Source organism: Lissotriton helveticus, chromosome 9, assembly GCF_964261635.1.
Source record: "Lissotriton helveticus chromosome 9, aLisHel1.1, whole genome shotgun sequence".
Classification (NCBI taxonomy): domain Eukaryota; kingdom Metazoa; phylum Chordata; class Amphibia; order Caudata; family Salamandridae; genus Lissotriton; species Lissotriton helveticus.
Window position 1 is genome coordinate 496,199,367 of NC_136070.1, and position 21,434 is coordinate 496,220,800.

Consider the following 21,434-nt stretch of genomic DNA (forward strand, 5'->3'; position numbering starts at 1 on the left):
TAGAAGAACACAGAGTAGGGTTAGGGAAGCCTCACACAGATTGTAAATAGTATGAATAAAAACAAAACGAAAGGACTACTTCACAAATGTTGTCTGCTGTTTGTACAGGTGGAGATCAATGGAGGACAATCTGTTGCTGCTATTTCTTTACCAACTTGGTCTGAATCTAAATAGTATGGAACCAAATAATATTAGTCATAGACATAGGTGCATGATAGTTAAAGCACTTTTAATATTAATGATAGGCTTGATAGCGGTAATTGTGGGATTGAGCTTGAGTTCAACTAAGGCTAAAGCAGAAAAACGTACAGTTGTACAGAAATCCAAACATAATCAAGATAATTATACTCAATAGAGGGATAGAATTTACATTCTGATTTGTTGAGAGGAGATTGAACATCTAATGCACATGCACATTTGCTTTATGAATACATACAAACTATGGAAGCTAGAGATTGTTATGTTTGTATGCAATTGCCTTCGTCAGTGTCTGAGGGCATTATCTACCATCACCTACCGTTGATATATGGCATCCCATGTAGTCTGCTATTGAGCAGGTTCTTTGGACAGGAAGATTTCCAGTACTACTATTCAAATTATGATCTAGTTTTTCAGAAGCCCCACTGTTTAAACACTTGAACAAACATTCCCATGCTCAGAATGCAGAAACAGTTAGCAGCTATTTTGCACCAACGAAGATGTTAGATACAGCTTATGCACACAGATATAATTTGACACGCATTCTTACTGATATCCAAAGAAAATTTCTAGAACAAGTAGAAGATAGATATAAACAAGCATTTACAATGCAATGGTCTCGGCATCATTAAAGGTAGAGCTATTGGCATTGCTCATGACATTTCTTTTTTTTCTTTAAATCATAAATAAATGGCATTGTCATTTACATTGTCAATACACACCACTCTGCACTCAACTGCACTCACCTGCACTGCACTGCACTCACCTGCACTGCACTCACCTGCACTGCACTGCACTCACCTGCACTGCACTCACCTGCACTGCACTCACCTGCACTGCACTCACCTGCACTGCACTGCACTCACCTGCACTGCACTCACCTGCACTGCACTCACCTGCACTGCACTGCACTCACCTGCACTGCACTGCACTCACCTGCACTGCACTGCACTCACCTGCACTGCACTGCACTCACCTGCACTCACCTGCACTGCACTCACCTGCACTGCACTCACCTGCACTGCACTCACCTGCACTCACCTGCACTGCATTCACATGCACTGCACTCACCTGCACTGCACTCACCTGCACTCACCTGCACTGCACTCACCTGCACTGCACTCACCTGCACTGCACTCACCTGCACTGCACTAACCTGCACTGCACTGCACTCACCTGCACTGCACTCACCTGCACTGCACTCACCTGCACGCCACTGCACTCACCTGCACTGCACTCACCTGCATGCCACTGCACTGCACTCACCTGCACTGCACTGCACTCACCTGCACTCCACTGCACTGCACTCACCTGCACTGCACTGCACTCACCTGCACTGCACTGCACTGCACTCACCTGCACTGCACTGCACTCACCTGCAATGCACTCATCTGCACTGCACTCACCTGCACTGCACTCACCTGCACTGCACTCACCTGCACTGCACTGCACTCACCTGCACTGCACTCACATGCACTGCACTCACCTGCACTGCACTGCACTCACCTGCACTGCACTCACCTGCACTGCACTGCACTCACCTGCACTGCACTCACCTGCACTGCACTCACCTGCACTGCACTGCACTCACCTGCACTGCACTCACCTGCACTGCACGCACTGCACTCACCTGCACTGCACTCACCTGCACTGCACTGCACTCACCTGCACTGCACTGCACTCACCTGCACTGCACTCACCTGCACTCACCTGCACTGCACTGCACTGCACTCCACTGCACTGACCTGCACTGCACTCACCTGCACTGCACTCACCTGCACTGCACTCACCTGCACTGCACTCACCTGCACTGCACTGCACTCACCTGCACTGCACTGCACTCACCTGCACTGCACTCACCTGCACTGCACTCACCTGCACTGCACTGCACTCACCTGCACTGCACTCACCTGCACTGCACTCACCTGCCACTCACCTGCACTGCACTCACCTGCACTGCACTGCACTCACCTGCACTGCACGCACTGCACTCACCTGCACTGCACTCACCTGCACTGCACTCACCTGCACTGCACTGCACTCACCTGCACTGCACTGCACTCACCAGCACTGCACTCACCTGCACTCACCTGCACTGCACTGCACTCCACTGCACTCACCTACACTGCACTGCACTCACCTGCACTGCACTGCACTCACCTGCACTGCACTCCACTGCACTGCACTCACCTGCACTGCACTCACCTGCACTGCACTGCACTCACCTGCACTGCACTCACCTGCACTGCACTGCACTCACCTGCACTGCACTCACCTGCACTGCACTCACCTGCACTGCACTCACCTGCACTGCACTGCACTCACGTGCACTGCACTGCACTCACCTGCACTGCACTCACCTGCACTGCACTCACCTGCACTGCACTGCACTCACCTGCACTGCACTCACCTGCACTGCACTCACCTGCACTGCACTCCACTGCACTCCACTGCACTGCACTCACCTGCACTGCACTGCACTCACATGCACTGCACTCACCTGCACTGCACTGCACTCACCTACACTGCACTGCACTCACCTGCACTGCACTGCACTCACCTGCACTGCACTGCACTGCACTGCACTGCACTGCACTCCACAGCACTCACCTGCACTGCACTCACCTGCACTGCACTCACCTGCACTGCACTCACCTGCACTGCACTGCACTCACCAGCACTGCACTCACCTGCACTCACCTGCACTGCACTGCACTCCACTGCACTCACCTACACTGCACTGCACTCACCTGCACTGCACTCACCTGCACTGCACTCCACTGCACTGCACTCACCTGCACTGCACTCACCTGCACTGCACTCACCTGCACTGCACTGCACTCACCTGCACTGCACTCACCTGCACTGCACTGCACTCACCTGCACTGCACTCACTTGCACTGCACTCACCTGCACTGCACTGCACTCACGTGCACTGCACTCACCTGCACTGCACTCACGTGCACTGCACTCACCTGCACTGCACTCACGTGCACTGCACTGCACTCACCTGCACTGCACTCACCTGCACTGCACTCACCTGCACTGCACTCACCTGCACTGCACTCACCTGCACTGCGCTGCACTCACCTGCACTGCACTCACCTGCACTGCACTCACCTGCACTCCACTGCACTGCACTCACATGCACTGCACTCACCTGCACTGCACTGCACTCACCTGCACTGCACTCACCTGCACTGCACTGCACTCACCTGCACTGCACTGCACTCACCTGCACTGCACTGCACTCACCTGCACTGCACTGCACTCACCTGCACTGCACTGCACTGCACTGCACTGCACTCCACTGCACTCACCTGCACTGCACTCACCTGCACTGCACTCACCTGCACTGCACTCACCTGCACTGCACTCACCTGCACTGCACTGCACTCACCTGTACTGCACTCACCTGCACTGCACTCACCTGCACTGCACTCACCTGCACTGCACTCACCTGCACTGCACTGCACTGCACTCTGCACTCACTACTCTGCACTGCACTGCACTGCACTCTGCACTCACTACTCTGCACTCACTACTCTGCACTCTGCACTCACTACTCTGCACTCACTACTCTGCACTCTGCACTCACTACTCTGCACTCTGCACTCACTACTCTGCACTCTGCACTCACTACTCTGCACTCTGCACTCACTACTCTGCACTCACTACTCACTACTCTGCACTCACTACTCTGCACTCACTACTCTGCACTCACTACTCTGCACTCACTACTCTGCACTCACTACTCTGCACTCACTACTCTGCACTCACTACTCACTACTCTGCACTCACTACTCACTACTCTGCACTCACTACTCACTACTCTGCACTCACTACTTACTACTCTGCACTCACTACTCTGCACTCACTACTCTGCACTCACTACTCTGCACTCACTACTCTGCACTCACTACTCTGCACTCACTACCTCACTACTCACTACTCTGCACTCACTACTCTGCACTCACTACTCACTACTCTGCACTGACTCCTCTGCACTCACTCCTCTGCACACTCACTCTGCACACTCACTCTGCACTCACTACTCTGCACTCACTACTCTGCACTCACTACTCTGCACTCACTACTCTGCACTCACTCCTCTGCGCACTCACTCCTCTGCGCACTCACTCCTCTGCGCACTCACTCCTCTGTGCACTCACTACTCTGCACTCACTACTCTGCACTCACTACTCTGCACTCACTACTCTGCACTCACTACTCTGCACTCACTCTCTCTGCACACTCACTCTCTCTGCACACTCACTCTGCACACTCACTCTGCACACTCACTCTGCACTCACTACTCTGCACTCACTACTCTGCACTCACTACTCTGCACACTCACTCTGCACTGTGCACGCTGCTGATATCATGGAATCTTCCACCACACTTTCTAAAACTCTATAGTCCGAAGCATAATAGGCACAGAACCAAAAGAAGGGTAGACATTGCTTAAAATAATCTTATTGTATTTATGAGAAGCAAAAGCGAGACTGTGAAATGTGCTGAATATCAGTTTGTTACGAATCAACAGAGTGGAGTTAGAGAACCAAGAAATAGTAATTTAGAATCCGGGTTAGAAGGAGTAGTAATCACAAGCTGAGGATCAATGGGCGCGAAACAGCGTGGTGGGCGCGCAGGAGACGCAGCGTGAGCGTGCACATCAGCTGAAGATCGCTGGAGAAGACACCGAGCCTGCTTGCTGCCGTGACTGACCCGCTGCAGAGGGAAAGAGCCCGGTGAGTGGGGGTAGAGGGGGGGGGGGCGGCAGAGAGGGAGTGGGCAGAGAGGGAGGGAGGGTGTGTGTGTGTGTGTGTGTGTGTGTGCGTATGTGTGTGTGTGCGTGTGTCTGTCTGTGTCAGTCTGGTGTGTGCTTGCCTGCCTGCCTTTGTGTGTGCGCGTCCACAGACCCTGGTCGGCTCGTGCACCACTCTGTACTCCCTTGGGAGCTTACATGGCGACAATAGTTCTCGTTGCCGAGACCTAAAAAGTAAAAGTAAAGGCAGCTGTAAGAATAAAGAATGTTTGTTAGTCACAAGAAGTAGAGCACCAGACAGCAGGAAACACATGATCTTTGATATTAGATTGGCAACACCAAGGAAAATTGTGCATACATAATGGAAAAAACACACACAACGTTGTTCCATAGGAGAAAATTAATGTAATCATACTTTTGAGATCAAAGGATCTTGGAAGTTATTTTTGGATGGCACAGACCCTTGATTCCTGGAGTTTATTTTGCCTGTGGAAAGAATGCCTATATTAAGTTGCTGAGTAAATGGTATGGCACGTGTTATGTAGGGGTAATTTTCCCATGGATTTATCATGTTGAGTATTTTGATCACCCTGTATGAGAGGAAAGGGGCAGATCTATGTGAGGTTCCTTTGCTGGACAAATAGTGGGAAATATCTTTAGAGCTACCATACCAGGTGTAGAGGTGATATTGTATGACATCAAGATTAGAAAGCTTTCTACTGTAGTTGATAGATTGTCTACTAATACAGCTGGTTCTTTCTTGCTTGGAAATATTTAGATGATTGCTATTAGAGCTATGGTTTTGCAGAATCGCCTTGCATTAGACATAAAGGGTCAGATGTATGACCCTTTTTAGCGGTCGCAAATAGGAAATCGTCGTGTTTGTGAATGCATAATAGGTCTCTGGCATTGAACAACTACTATTTTGCGAGTCGGTAACCTATTACCAACTCGCAAAATAGCATTTTCGACTCGCTATTAGGAAGGGACGTGCAAGGGCGTCCCTTACTAATAGAGAGTTGCACTGGTATGTATGAATATTTTGCAGTTACCACTACTTCAAGTAGGTGGTAAGCCAGTCACAAATGGGAAGTGGTCCCCAGGGGACCCTTTCCCCTTTGCGAATGATAGCAAAGATATTTTTTGGGCAGGCAGTGGTCCCATGGACCACTGCCTGCTCTTATAAAATGAAAACAGAAATGTTTCATTTTTCTTTTTTAAATGCATCCCATTTTCCTTTAAGGAAAAGGGCTGTATTTTAAAAAAAAAACGACTTTATTTAAAAAGCAGTCACATTCATGATGGTCTGCTGACCCCAGCAAGCCACCATCCCTGTGAGTGATGGCCATTCCCAATGGGTCACAAATTGCGACCTGCCTCATGAATATTAATGAGGCAGGTCTCTTGCGACCTATTTGGAAATTGCAAACAGTGTCTCAAACACTGTTGAACATTCGATTTTGCCAGTCGCAAAACATTGCAATTTGCGACTCTCAAAATGGAATGGTTGAACATCTGGTCCATTGCTTGCAAAAGAGAGTGGAGTTTGTTGGATGCTGAAGGTTCAAAAGTGTTGTACTTACATCCCAGATAAGAGTAGGGATTTGCAGAAGTTTATTAAGAATAATACGGATTTGAAAAATGAAGTGAGTGGATTGCCAGCAGAAGGTGTTTGGGACAAAGTTGGACATGGATCTAGCTCATTAGGAAGGTTGTTTGAAGATTTAGGGAGTGGTATATTGGGTTTTGTTTTGAGACCACTGTGGATTATTGCTGTTTTTGCAGTATTCTTGATTGTGGAAAAGGGATTTTAAGAAAGGGAAAGATTTGAGATTGGAGAAAATACAGGATGAATAATATAATGAAATGAAACAGTTAGAGGAGTTCAGGAGAACAGCAACAGCCACAACAAAGGTTTAACTTGGTGAATCTGATAAAATCAGGAGATATGATAATAGATTTGTGATGGCTTGTTCGCCATCAGAGAAGGGATTGATGAAATGCAATCTCGATCCCATCTGGAGATAATGTAGGAGTACATTACAATCACATTCCGCACTCTTAAATAATATACTCTGTCATAACTAATGTACTAAAGGGAGCAGAGCAGTTCATACGAAATGATGTTTTGTTTGAAACATATGTATTTAGAATGTGATTAGTAACGTTGCATGACAATTTATGTATCAGTGTGACAGGGGAAGCATAACTTGAAATGTCGTATTGTGGAATACTTAATTAGGACCTATAGAACTAATGCTTAATGTTTATACATGTAATTTGCATTAATACGTCGCAAATGCATTTACACCAAGGCGTTTGTGATTTATTTCATTTATACGTGCCTTAAGCAGTTGCGTTTATTTTATGTGTGGAAAGGTGTACTTATCATGTGGCCCTGTGCACGTTAACTTTGCAGAGCTAGGCCTCAAGAAGAAATTAGACCCTGCTCACATTATTATTTGAAACTCACGCTTAACCTTCAAGTATGGAATTTATGTTGCTGAGTTGTTTCTATTGCAGGTGTGGATAAGCCTCATTATTTAGAATAAAGGAGTTTTTGGTCACTAGTTAGGAGAGCATGGGAAGTAGGGGTCGGCCGAGGCAATCACAGTAACATATGAGAAGAGGAGTTCTCATCAGAAAGAAATGGCCAAGGACAAGAAGAGATGATGTCTTATGCTACTGCTTGCGTGGCTTTAAGCTACTCGTCCATCGTCAGAGTGTTACTAAGGAAGATTCTGATGGCTGACACCTTTCTTTTTCCTTATTCAATTCTATCTTTACTAATGCTCTAATTTAGAGTTGCCCCTATTAAGGTAGTGTGGGGAAAGTTAGGTTACTCGTGCTTGCTAAAGAAAATCATCTGATGCAACTTAACCTTCAGTTTTGCTTCCAAATTACATGTGTCATTTCCTTAGAGTCAGCCTTTTGCTTTGTACACCTCTTAAAGAAATGTGTACCTACTCTGATCTTTTTGTACTTTAATACAATTTTATTGAGAATTATCTACATTGACTTGTTTCTGAACTTATAATTAAAACTACTAAACCCATATCAAAGAGTCGAGTGGATTAATGTGCAGCCACATTGGTTGCACTGTGTTAAAATGATAACCAGTGATTTGATTCCTTTCACTGCTCACTCTACTAGAAAGACTTATCACCTTTAGAGCTAAAGTGTGTAAATGGGCTTAAACTGATCACAGTCAAATCTTGGAGGAAGATCTAGGCATCACCAATTCCAGCAAATTGGCCAATGATTTTATCAAGGAGTTGATCATACAGTCCTATTTTATTCTTTGGATGATGATATTTGTAGTTATGATCTTCCTTTGTAAATCCCGGACAACAAATACTAAATTGCATAGGAACATTAGGACTGAATGAGGGCAGTGTGAAGTTAGGTTTAACCAGGAAGTCATATGAACTATTTGTATCAAGGGTGTCAAACATATGTCCAAGAGAGCCAATCAATAACATATTTTCAGAGCACATACAGATTTATATGCCATTTAGTACCATGGTTCTGAACCTATGTTGACACTCCTACCTCATAGGTTCGTTGTGGGACCATGAGCTATTGCTTATTGAACTGTAAAACGTAACCTTGTGTCGTTTTTTATTTTGGAGAAATACATATTTATTAAGAAAAAGCAGCGATATATACTATTTTTATCATTCTTGTGCAAATATAGAGAATATCTCTTGTGTCTCCAAATATAATATTATTGTCATTTTATATTTGTAAATTTCAATAGACTGCATGCTTTTATGTAATATTAGATAATATTAAGGAAGAAGTTGTGTATCTCTCCTATTTTCATCTTAAGGTTTTACTTCACACCCTTCCTAAAGTATAAAAACATATTTGCCATATGTTTTCACAAAAATCAGCCTTTCGATCATTGACCATTTTATTTTCAACTTCCTAATGATAGATAAACTCACTCAATTACATAAAGTAAAATAGAATACATTATTTTTTGCTGATTGTCTAATAGGGTAAGACGCAAACAGGCTATAACTTTAAACCAGGACAAGTAGAACATACCAAACATGTTTTATTTATCCTGATTTTTAGGAATTAAGCAAATCCATTTTCCAGTTACGAAATGTGGAAAGTGAAACTCAGCGTCAGTCCAAATGATTTTGTTGTGTTCATTATTACAAAAGCATCCTTACATTTGGGTTAGGCCTCTTCATCCATTTGTGTGCTGAGCTGTCATTTACATTTTTCTATGTCCGAACACAGCATACAGCCTAAGGGATTAGGTCAGTCCATCTCATTCAATGGTTCTCTTGCACTGTGAGTGATGGTATTTTGAGTGATCAATTGTGCATGGTCGCCGAAAAAGAAGTGAATTTCAGTTCCATGAGTAGGAGGCCAGAAAATTGAGGCCAAAATATATTCTGACAAAAATAATGAGTCCTAAAAATTGTTTACAAAAACGTCACTCACTTATCATTAATATACGGTAGAAAATCTACATCCAATCAATCACCATTTGCATAAACCATATTTAGGCTGCTATACATGTCACAGAATTTTTGGGATGTAACCATGGCTAGACTGATGGACCAATACCTAAATTTGCAATGCTTGTGTGATTAAACTATATCTTCAATTTACTTAATTCAAAGCCAACAGTAGTGTTGCACCAATAAGAATCATATTTTCCAGGCATGTTACGTTTAGTTTTTATGCATTTTTTAAGTTCACCTGTCTGCCAGGAAGCTTCGAACTCTTCTGTTAAAATTATATGCAATGTTTACTTTCTTTAATTAAAATTTTGATAGCAAACATGTTGCCAACACATTTAGGCAGTAACATGTTTTTAAAAACAATTTTTTTTGTGGCATAATGTTGCAATAAATATAGCAAAACATATAACTTCGGCACCAGCTTGCCCAAGTCAGAGTTATTGGCTTTACCAATATGTGTTTTCTTTGCTAAAACCTTGTCACGCTCATTAAATGGTGTATAAGAAAAAATAGCATTACTTTATTTTGCAGTCATTTCGCAATATGTTTTGCATTTCTTTCTACTGGTGCAAACATATGTGTATAATACAAACGGGTAACATTTGATTATTCCTGATGTAATAGTAGAAAACGTGTTATTGCTGAAAAATAACTTCTGCTCCATTTTTGAACCAGTGCAAGTTTATGTAATCTGGTTGCCTGAATATATTTTGGAATGTGTATGTGTTATCATACCGGTGAACTGGTATTTCCTACAGTGTCTGTTAATTCAAAATAATCATTTTTACAGCTCCACAAGCCATTGTTTGCCTTGCTTCCTCTCCAATGTTGTTTCAAGCGGTGTTCTATGCAGGAGTTTGCTGTGGTTGCTGTGCTTGGTGCCTGGGCAATACCTTTACTTGCAGCAGAAACACAATTACTGAAGCGAAACCAGGAAGTAACAAAGAGCAGGGCACAGGGGACCATCAAACTGAATTGCACAGTCCTTGGCTCAGATGTAATCAACTCTACCTCTAAGTGACATTCACGGAAATGTGTGACTGAATAACAGAAACGCCCTTGAACATCCAACGAGCTAAATTTTTGCAAGCCTCACTAAGACATACTTAATAAAATATACATTAACGCCTTTCAGAGCAGCATAATATTTGAAACGTATTCTTACCTTGGCATTGATAACCTTGCTTCCCAAACACGCCCCTATTTTGAGCAAAACAGAAATGAGATGCAGTTAAATAGATTTAAATAAACGCCTTCACTAGCAACAACTTTACATTGCAGACTTGTGAAATGTCACATATTGGTGTGAAGAATAGTCTTCACAATGGCCGGAAACAGTGATCCCCACGAGGGCCACAATTCAGAAAAATAAGCGGAAATCTAATGGTGCAGATTTAAGCATATGCCTTGCCTTGAGTTTCCATTCGTTTTGGAATTCAGAAGCAAATAATAAAGCCGGGAAAACTAGGACTCTGATATGGGGCGTATTCACGAAGGAAAAATCCGGGGTTAAGATACTCGTTTACATCCATGGAAGAGGGCCTGGTGTATCAAGGGTTTTACCAATGGTGCAAGAAACTCTTAGGACACCCTAAAGTTTCGAAAGGTAGTCTAATGCCTGTCTTAAACTATGGAACTTGATTATAAAGCAGTCCCACGTGTATTAAGGGTGTTTTTAATCAGGAAATCAGGAAGAACAGTCTTTAGACAGACTTAAGCTAGAACATAACCGTTTGTCAACAAGGCTCTCTTACTTGAATTAAGACATTTTTCAAAGGTCTTAAGTCGAGAAATGTTTTGTTCGTAAATTGGGTGCTAGCTTGTCCTCACTACTCCTATGGTTAGTCGATGATCTACCTGCAGATAGTCTAACAGGTTTAGGGTTAAAAGAACAGTGGATATGCGTTGTAATTTGAGTCCTCTTTCTTGTTGGAAAATCCCTTTCCGTACACCTCATTGAAATTTGGAACAATCACTTTACACACCGGGCAAGCACACTTACCCCAATCGTTTGTTGATGTACATACATGAGTGTTTGCAGGTGTGGGTTACTTGTGAACCTTTCTGTGACCCAACCAAAGTGCAACCCTCACAGAAGTTCCCAAATTCTTTTAAGGGACCACCCCAATTTATATCAAAAATGTCATGTTAATTTCTATCCCTTGCCTACTGTTGTTCAAATGGTATTATCTGCCTGGTGACCAGAACTTTCCACTTAAATAACTGAAGGCCAGCTTGGAATCTCTGACTATATGAATCATAATTTTCATTTGAGAAAGGGTCATCCACTTCTAGTGCATAATGTGTGTGGTTGGTTGCGGGTGGTAGGTAGCAACACTCTTATTTGGGGACCTGGACTTATTATTCATCAACAGACTGACCCAGCGCAAGAGAACGGCAGAAAAAGGGAAAGGAAGGAGAAAGAGAATTATAGAAAAACAGTGAAAAAGGAACCACCTCAAGTGCGATAAAGTGACATGAAGGGAGTAAAGGTGCAGAGAAGAAGCATGAGGAGGAATCATGAGGAATCACGAAAATCGATATTTGGCAAACCCATCCTTGAAGCCAACAGTGCGCACCTAAGAAAAAATGTTGGACCCGAGCTAGTAGTTAAATTAAATCGCCTGTTGATTTTGGGCTTGATGGACTTGTTTAGAGAACAGTTTCATTGAGGTTGTCTTAGGTGGTAGAAACTAGGCTTAGAGGGACCAACTTATGTAATGTGTTCTATCTCATTCACCTTTAGTGCTATACATCAAGCATAACTGTCATTTTAAATATTCCCCTTTGCACAGCATAAAGCAGGCATACATTAACTTATTTATGTATTTATTTTCTACACTGCTGACGTGGCCCACAGATGTTTTAGCACTTTTCAATGGAGTGATGTAAGTTACAGATAATATTTATTTATTATTTAGTAAATATATTAAACATCATTAAAAAAAATCCATGAAGGGCAGCAGGTAGTCGTCAGCAACAGCCGCAGTCCTTGCAGGTAACAGCAGTCAGGCCAGGTAAGGGGGGATTTCGAGGGCCAATGCAGAGGGAAATTTATATTAATAATTAATTTTCCCTTTGCATCGTCCCTCGAAATCCCCCCTTGCCCGGTCCCACAGCAGTTACCTGCACCGACCGTGGCTGGTCAGCAGGCTGAGGAAATACGCCTTGGTTCCAGTGGTGAGATGTAAAAGGTCAGTGGAACGTCAGTGAAGAGAAAAGGGGCCAGCAAAAGATAAAGTATGTAACTATAGTAAGGGACAATTGAGACAATAAAACACTGAAGCGTTCAGAGAAAGGTGGAGGAAGTGTTGGAGGAGGCCATTCCAGTGCCTAAGAAACAGTTAGGACACAGATATCTGACCAGTAGCGATTATTCTCAATTGTAATAAAAAATGTCTTTGGAACAGGAAGATTTTAAACTCCTTTTTAAAATGTTGCAAGGCAGGGATGGGTACATCCAGCTAGTGGAAGAGAAATCCCAAGTTCCCATAGCACTGCCTGAGAAGGATTGCTCCAAAGACAGCTAATTTTGAATATTGGAGACATGAAAAGGATAGATAGACACCGTCAGCCATATTATCATGGGCTTTCAGACATGCCTTTCCGTGGCGGCAATGCCGCCACGGAAAGGCATGCGGTCTTCACTCTGGGGGCCCCCTGCGGGCCCCCAGAGTGAAGGAGGGGTGGGGGGGATGCACACGGGGGGTACCTGTGGTACCCCCCTTCATTTGCATAAACAAAGCGGCAGGCACCGCGCGGGGCCTGCCGCTTTGTTTATGCAAATGCTGTAATGCATTTTTAGCATTGTGGCGGGCGGTGCTGAGAGCACCGCCCGCCACAATGCTAAAAATACAGGATGTGCCCACCACTGTGGCGGGCACATCCTAATACCCCCCACGGGACCCCCGCCCTTATGGCGGGCGGTCCCGATTTCCGATAGGATCGCCCGTCATCCTAATGACCCCCTTAGTGTGTCATGCAGGCTATCTTAAATTACAAAACTGCAAGTAGAACGAACTGTGAATAGGGTAGAATCACTAGTATTATGGAGTTCCAGAAATGTTCCTTTCTAGGATTTAGGACCTTCACCCACTAACAGTGGCATGCCTTGAGTCTTCACCTCATTTAGGGCTTGTAATAAGCCTGAATGGGTGCATCAATAAGGGAGCACTTTCCAAAGATGTTTATGCTGAGATCCTGATGTATATTAGTCCACAAATTTACCTCGTCGTTACCCTGATAATTTATTTGTGGTACAACTAATACGATTTAAAAAATGTGGTATGTTAGAAAGTATTATTATTCCTACATCTTAGAGGTTAACATATTTTGTAATTGATTAAGTGAAATTTGGTCAGTGGGCTTTGTCAGGAGCAGGCATCCCTAATAACTGCCCTACACTGAATGTTATGTATTTGAAATGCCAGATGAAAGGGAGTGCAGTATATTAGTTCAATGACAAGTCCCATCTTTTGCATTATGTTTGACAACAGAGAGGATCTTCCTCTATGGGGTAATTATTTCCCTCAAGAATTTCCTAAGATTCCCTGAGCAAAATATATTCTAGTCTTATTATATCATACAAACACAAGTTTCCAAGGATAGTATCACAAGAAATTCAAGAGAGAATATAAGTCTGTGGTTTCTTTATTTGTTGTATTTTTGTATATAGTCTTCCACAATTTATTATTTATTTATTTAGAAGTTTGTAGAGCGCTCAGCTACCCCCGACGGGGGTGTCCCGGCGCTGAAGACATACAACAGCCAGAGAGGTTCAGTGACGGCCAGGGGATTCAGTGAGGGCTAGATCAGAGAAAAGAGCCAGGTCTTAAGTTTCCTTCGAAACAAAGGCTCTGATGTCAAAAATCTAAGTTCCGACGGTAGTAGGTTCCAAAGTTTGGAAGTGGCCACAGCAAAGGCCCTACCTCCCGTGCGTGCAAGACGAAATCGAGGGCAAAACATTAAGCGAAGATGATTAGATCTAAGATTCCGCGTTGCTTGTGTTAACTTCAGTCTGTGCCTCAAGTAAGCAGGGCCTCGTCCATTGAGAGCCCTAAAGGCAAGGGTCAGGGCCTTGAACTGAATGCGGAATCTCACTGGAAGCCAGTGCAGTTTGGCCAAATAAGGTGAAATAGAGTGGCGGTATGGAATGTTGCAAATCAGCCTGGCCGCTGAGTTCTGCACTGTCTGCAAACGATTAATGAGGTACGCTGGGGCTCCAACATACAGACTGTTTGCGTAGTCCAGATGGGACGTTATTAGTGCATGGACTACTGTCCTGCGGGAATCAAGTGGTAGGAAAGGGATGATTTTTTTGATCATTCGGAGCTTTCCGAAACATGACGACAAAACTTTATTGATTTGAGTTTTGGAGGAGAGGGCTGCGTCAAATTGGAAGCCCAAATTACGGGCAGCTAAAACAGGTGCCGGAGGAGGATTGAGTTCAGCCGGCCACCAGAGGTTAGCGGAAATGGGATATTTCTGATTAAAAAATAAGACCTCCGCCTTATCCGTGTTCAATTTTAGATTGTTTGAGGACATCCAAGAGGCGATGTTCATCAGGCAATGGCGAAAATTTGCCAGAGAGCTTTCAGAGTGGTCTTTAAAAGAAAACACAAGCTGAGTGTCATCAGCGTAAAAGATCACTCTGATGCCCCAGGATTCCACCACTTTCGCCAACGGCATCAGGTACACATTGAACAAGAGGGGGCTGAGAGCGGAACCCTGCGGGACCCCCCATGTCAATGGTTTCTTGGTGGAGAAAAAAGATACTAGCATCACTTGCTGAGATCGGTCTGTCAGAAATGATTTGACCCAGGCCAGCGGGGTCCCACCAACTCCCACCTCATGGAGACGCGTGAGCAGAATTTCATGCTAGATGGTATCAAATGCTGCGGATAGGTCGAGGAGGACCAGCATGGCCTCCTCTCCCCTATCCACGCACTCGCGAATTGACTCGGACACTTCTAGTAGAGCTAATTCGGTACTGAATTCTGGCCTGAATCCTGACTGGGTGTCATGAAGCAGCATGTTGGATTCTAAATATTCGGACAGTTGTTCTTGTACCGCCTTCTCCAACACTTTTGCAGGCTTGGGAAGGAGCGAGATCGGTCGGTAGTTGCTGAAACACAATGGATCAACACCAGTTTTTTTTAGAATTGGAAGCAGCACCGCGTGTTTTCATGCAGAGGGGAAAAGGCCCGATTGCAGGGAGGAGTTCCATATTTCTAGCAGGGAATTAATCACTAATGGGGCTATATCGTTCAGGATCTGTGCCGGGGCTGGATCAAGCGGAGATCCTGATTTGCACTTTAGGAATAAAGTCAAGGCATAATCTTTAGTTAGAGGTTTAAAAGAGGTGAACACTTCGGCACAGTTGGTGTCGTGACCTGGAGTTACTGCTATGAGGTTTTGATGAATTGTTGCCGTGATATTAGCGATTTTTTCATAAAAGAAATCAGAGAGGCCTTAACTAAGCAATTGGCTGAGAGTGACAGGGCAGGACAGGGCAGTGGGATTAGCGAACTCTTTAACAATGTTAAAGAGGGTCTTGGTGGAGTTTTTCGCACTAATAATTTTTTCTGCAAAGTGCTGTTTCATGGTGTTACGTTTGAGTTTATGAAACTCTTTGACGGCCAATCTATAGAGGGATTTGGCTGCCGGGTCATAAGTCCGGCGCCATGAACGCTCCAGTTTTTTGCATCTGCTTCTATTTTCCCGTATTTCCAGAGTGAACAAGGGGGCCGAAGGTTTGGATCTAAGGGAGGTGAGGTTCTGCAAAGGAGCAATTTGCTCAATGGCAGCAGAAAGATCTTTATTAAATGTGGAGACGGCTACATTAAGATCAGCAGAGAATGAATTTGATCTACACCTATACGTTTGCTCCAGGGCGATGCATGTGACCTTGTGCCATTTTCTGCCCTGTTCTCTCATGGTGAATTCCCTCTTGGGCGGCTGGGGTAAGGGCACTTCGAACGGGATCAAGTAGTGATCAGACCAAGTAAGAGTTATGGAGGGGAGAATCTTAAGGTCCATCCAATTGGAAAAAATCAGATCAAGGGTGTGTCCTGCAGAGTGTGTAGGGCCACTAACCCCTTGGGTCAGATTCAAGCTTTGCATGGAATCTAGTAGATTGTTAGCACGAGTACAGTCACTTACATCCACATGGTGATTAAAATCCCCTAGTACCGTAAAATTAGGTTGTTTGAGGGACAGATCTGCAATAGCCGCCAACAATGCAGTAACGGCCGGCTGGGGGGTACCCGGGGGGCCATATACCAGGACACCCGAAAAGATGGCCGTATGGGCATCTGAGATGGAAAAATATAGTGCCTCTATAGGCCCTAGGTTCGGGATTTTCCTGGACGTGATCGTTGAGTGTGTTTGTAAAATAACCGCAATTCCGCCACCGGACTTCGTGCCTTCACGGCTTATACCTGTGAGGCGGTAGCCAGGGGGCAAGGCGAGGGTAATGTCAGGGTTGGAAGAGTCCTTGATCCAAGTCTCTGTGAGAAAAAGTAAATCCCAGGACATTGATGAAAGCAACAGCCATATGTCACTAGAGTGGCATGGCAAAGAGCGACAATTCAATAGGCCCGCCGTATAGCTTCGTGTTGGGGTGGTATGGGCTTTTGCTGGGGCACGAGAGCACTTTTTATAAGTAGTGAAGAGAAAGGAGCAGTTGTTACATTTGAAATGGGGGGTGCTAGACAATGCGAGATTACACCGTGCCAGAGGAATGCAGATTTCCTTGTTCAAGGCCAAGAGCTGGGATCGAGACCAGACATGCCTCTATGCGGATTGGAGGCCGGCAGCATGGCTGGCCCTAGGCAGGAGCTGGTGCGGACGGGCGCAGACAGGCTCGCCTTTGGCGCGCCGCCGGCGCGCCCGCTGCGCCCGTCCGCTGCGCTTCCGATGCCAAGGAACCATTTATGCCTGTGGGGCGGGAGGGGCCGAGCACTAGACCGCTCGCCAGCTCCTTGCCTCACTCAAGATGGCGTCCGAAGTGGTCAACCCCAAGCAGTGCCTAATCGACTGCAATGGGGGAGATAGCGCTTCGAGGAGTACAGTAGAGGTTCCGAGTAAGTAAGTATGAGCGCAGAGTGCGCGAAAGTATGGTTTTAAAATTCTGGCAGAGTCAAGCTAAAAATGAGTGCAGGTGCCAGTGTAAGTGCAAATTAAAACAGAAGGAAAATAAATCTCTGTCTCAACACAACACACGCTATCACAGGGTCCCGGCTTCCGCCTCTAGACCTTCACACTCAGCTGTTAGTCGATGAATGTGCAAATTTCTCCGAGTTTTATGCCTGTGGGGCGGGAGGGGCCGAGCACTAGACCGCTCGCCAGCTCCTCGCCTCACTCAAGATGGCGCCCGAAGTGGTCAACCCCAAGCAGTGCCTAATCGACTGCAATGGGGGAGATAGCGCTTCCACAAGGACTTGTTAACAGTTTCTCCAATCCTGGATATTGAAATCAGTACAGCAAATCAGCTACACAGCCAACACGCGTGTTTCGTCTATGGAACTAATCAAATGACTTCAACAGGGCTATAGTAGCTGATATCATGTAGGCTTAACAGAGGCGGCAAACCTGGATTACACATGCCGGGAAGTCGGGGATACAGGGACGTATGGACTTGAGGAGGAGATAGTGAATGCGACTGTCGGGCCACTGTGCCATATGACTTGGGATTTTTATAAACATCGGAACTATATATGATTAGCAGCAAAAAATATAGTAAGAATTAGGAATAAAGGCTACATGATATCAGTTACTATAACCCTGATGAAGTCTTTTGGATTAATTCCATAGACGAAACAAGCGTGTTGGCTGTGTTGCTGTACTGACTTCAATATCCAGGATTGGAGAAACTGTTAACAAGTCCTCGTGGAAGACTAAATACAAAAATACGACAAATAAAGAAACCACAGACTTATATTCTCTCTTGAATTTCTTGTGATATTATCCTTGGAAACTTGTGTGTGTATGATATAATAAGACTACAAAATGTTTTGCTCAGGGAATCTTAGGAAATTCTTAAACCTATGCAATTGCTATCAATTGCTAAACAACAGCAAAGGGCGGTGGTGGTTTAGATTCCCTTTGGATGCACACCAAAATTATTAGGAACTAAAATAGTAAAACCACCAAGATTTTGCGCAGTGGATACCTCACTGCCGTTTTGTTGATATCATTAATTAGTTCCCTCATTTAGGCTATTTCCCGATACGGGCACTTGAAATTGAAAGTATAACACCCACTGGTTCTTAGAAACATATCTTTTCTTTATGTCTAAATGATTTTGAAACTCACACTAGCGATTCTAAAGTCTTCATGGTTAACTACACTTGTCCTTTTGAGATATATGAAATAGGATGGTGTATTAATGTTTCTGAGCTTACTTCCCCTGCTTTCTTATCTTAAATTACACACTTATATTAATGAAAAAATGAGAAGCCTTTGTAGTTTTATACGCACAGGAAAAAGGTGGATGACTTTCATGCCTCCAGAAATATTGTGAGCAGCCGCATGTAACACAATTCTAACAGGGGTAAGAAGAACTTTTGGAATGCCAGTGGGGATTGTAGTCCCATAATCAAATATGGATAGAAAAAGAGCCTGAAATAAGGACTTTACTTCTTCTCCATTAATGAACTGCTTACTACCCCAAACCAAGTTGGTAACACATATTTCAGACCTTAGCTATGATTTGTGGCTAAAGTTTAAGTCATTTACTAAGAATAAGACCCAGGGATTTAGCATTATCCACAGTGGCCATTTAACATTCCAGGATAGTAATCGAATAGATTAAAAAAACTTTGTTTGTTTATGGGTTGTGTGATGGTTAGAGGTCCAGATTTGGACATTCTCTAAGGTGCTGGAGAACAGACAGGGTTATCTCACTTGGAGATTAAATCACGAGCAAGAGTTAGGTACTACCAGCAAATTGATAGTATAGTATCCCAGAATTCCTGCAGTTAGCCCTAAGTGTTTACAAATAAATATTAAATAACGTAGGAGATAATTTAGAATCTTATGAAACTCCTTGTTACTAACAATACTAGATATAAATGTACCTATTTCAATAGCTTATGTTCAGTTTGACAAATAGGAGCTGAACCAGTTAAGCACTACACATTAGATGCCAATTTGCTATTTAAAGATTTTGTTCAGAGAGATATGATTTAGAGCATCAAAAGAAGCAGGTAGGTTTAGAAGTATAAGTACATATAATAGAAACGGCTTCAACTAGAATTACTTATACTCAATTCTTCTTTTCGCTGGCGGAAAATATTCCAGAATGCCCTTAATGTACATAAAAACACACAAGCCCTTTTAGTTCATTTAATAAACAATTGTCACAGGCATCAATTTGATGCAAAATAGACAAAAATTACACAGACATAAACAAAACAACAGTTGTGCACTCTAATTTCGACTAACTAACATTCCAACATTTCAATTAAATAAGAAATCTGAAATACATGATTCAGGTTGAAATTGATCAGAGGTAGGAGGTAGTGAGAGCTTGATGGACTTTACCTTCTCATTGAAACGTTTCACAAATTCTTCAAATTTGGATTCAGGATTGTTGATCATGCCAACAAAATATGTCTATTGACCTGCTTAACTCCTTCAACTAGACGTTTTGAGTGATTCCAATAGTGATGTGATGTGCCATGTAAATGTGATAGCTATAGCTTTTTCTGTCAGGGATAAACTGAGTCAAATCCGAGAAAAAGGGAGTTTGTCTCCATTTACTCTCAATTCTTCTCAGCAATTTCCTTTCCTTATATACGTCTATAGATAACCAAGGAGTAGAGTGATGCAGCCTTTTCTTCTTCTATTTCAGAACCGAGCAAACCTCAGAAGGGGGTTCATGCACTGATGTCTGGTTTAGTTCCCACAAGGTGAAGGTTTTTCTGAGCCTTGACGCAAGCGTGTTAAACTCAATATTCTTTGTGTCCCAAAACAACACTCTTTTTTTGGGATAGGCAGGGGATAAAAGCTTAGGGTAGCAGTAAAGGTGGATGTGGAGGTTAGATTTGACTTAGAGGGATAGACTTGATGTCTGGCAGGTGAGAAGCTGGGGTAATGGTCAAAAGCTAAATTATCTTAGGCAAAGAGGGTGTACAGTAGTTAGAGTGAGAAATCTGTGATGGAGAATGAAAGGAGGAGCTGTGTGCAAATGTAGAGAAAGCGTTATTACCCTCAAGTTAACTATTTTGCATGACATATAAGGAGTTGGTCAGCAGAGCCAAGATGGGTTATGAGGAGGGGAATATAGTTAGAGTTGTGGAAGAGGTTAACACAATGTGACACTAATAACATGAGTGAAAGAATAGCCACCCCTCTTGAGGGATGGATATCCCTGTCTCCTGTGTATGGGGAAAACTGAGCTGATCAGAAAGCCCATTGATAAAAGAAGAGACATCAAGTTTAGAATTGAAGGAAATTGGGTCGGGCAGGGTATTACTGCTAGACAAAATAGCATCCAAGATGGATGGAGGGAGTGAAAGAAACAGGCAAACAAGCCCAGATTAGTATCCTTCGAATGAGTCATGATATCGCCATTGTTTAAAATGGATATGGAGAGATTATCATTGAAATGCATGCACAGTTAGCTTTCACCCTTTAGGTATATTTGCAGAACAAGCGAACTGTGTAAAGAGTTTCAACCCAAAGAGCAGTTTGAGCATGAAAAGAGCTGGTCTCTTTTGAAGTTCGCCTTCTAGACACAGTGGTATTGACCTGTGATTAGTTTTTGGGGGACTCTCTAAAAATCCTATGTTTTAATTTTTTAGTCACTTCTTTACATAGATTGGGAGGGTAGACATTTTTAAGGGGATTAGAGCCAGATTTAATCAAATGGTTTAAAAGTGATTGCTGATCAGATTGGGTCCTTGCCAAAATTAACTAAGTAGAGAGGAGTCACAGATATCTGTGGCAGAAAGCGGTACGGTTTGTGAAGAGGAGCATGG

The 21,434-nt window shown here is 43.9% G+C and overlaps 1 protein-coding gene across 1 annotated transcript in view; it reads right to left on the reverse strand.

Annotated features, from left to right (window-relative positions):
• Nucleotides 1–21,434, reverse strand: part of PRKCH (protein kinase C eta) — a 667,780-nt gene that overhangs the window by 292,208 nt on the left and 354,138 nt on the right. The window contains exon 4 of the mRNA XM_078660335.1: nt 10,616–10,650. Coding sequence (XP_078516461.1) covers nt 10,616–10,650 — 35 coding nt within the window. The remainder of the gene's footprint in view (nt 1–10,615; nt 10,651–21,434) is intronic.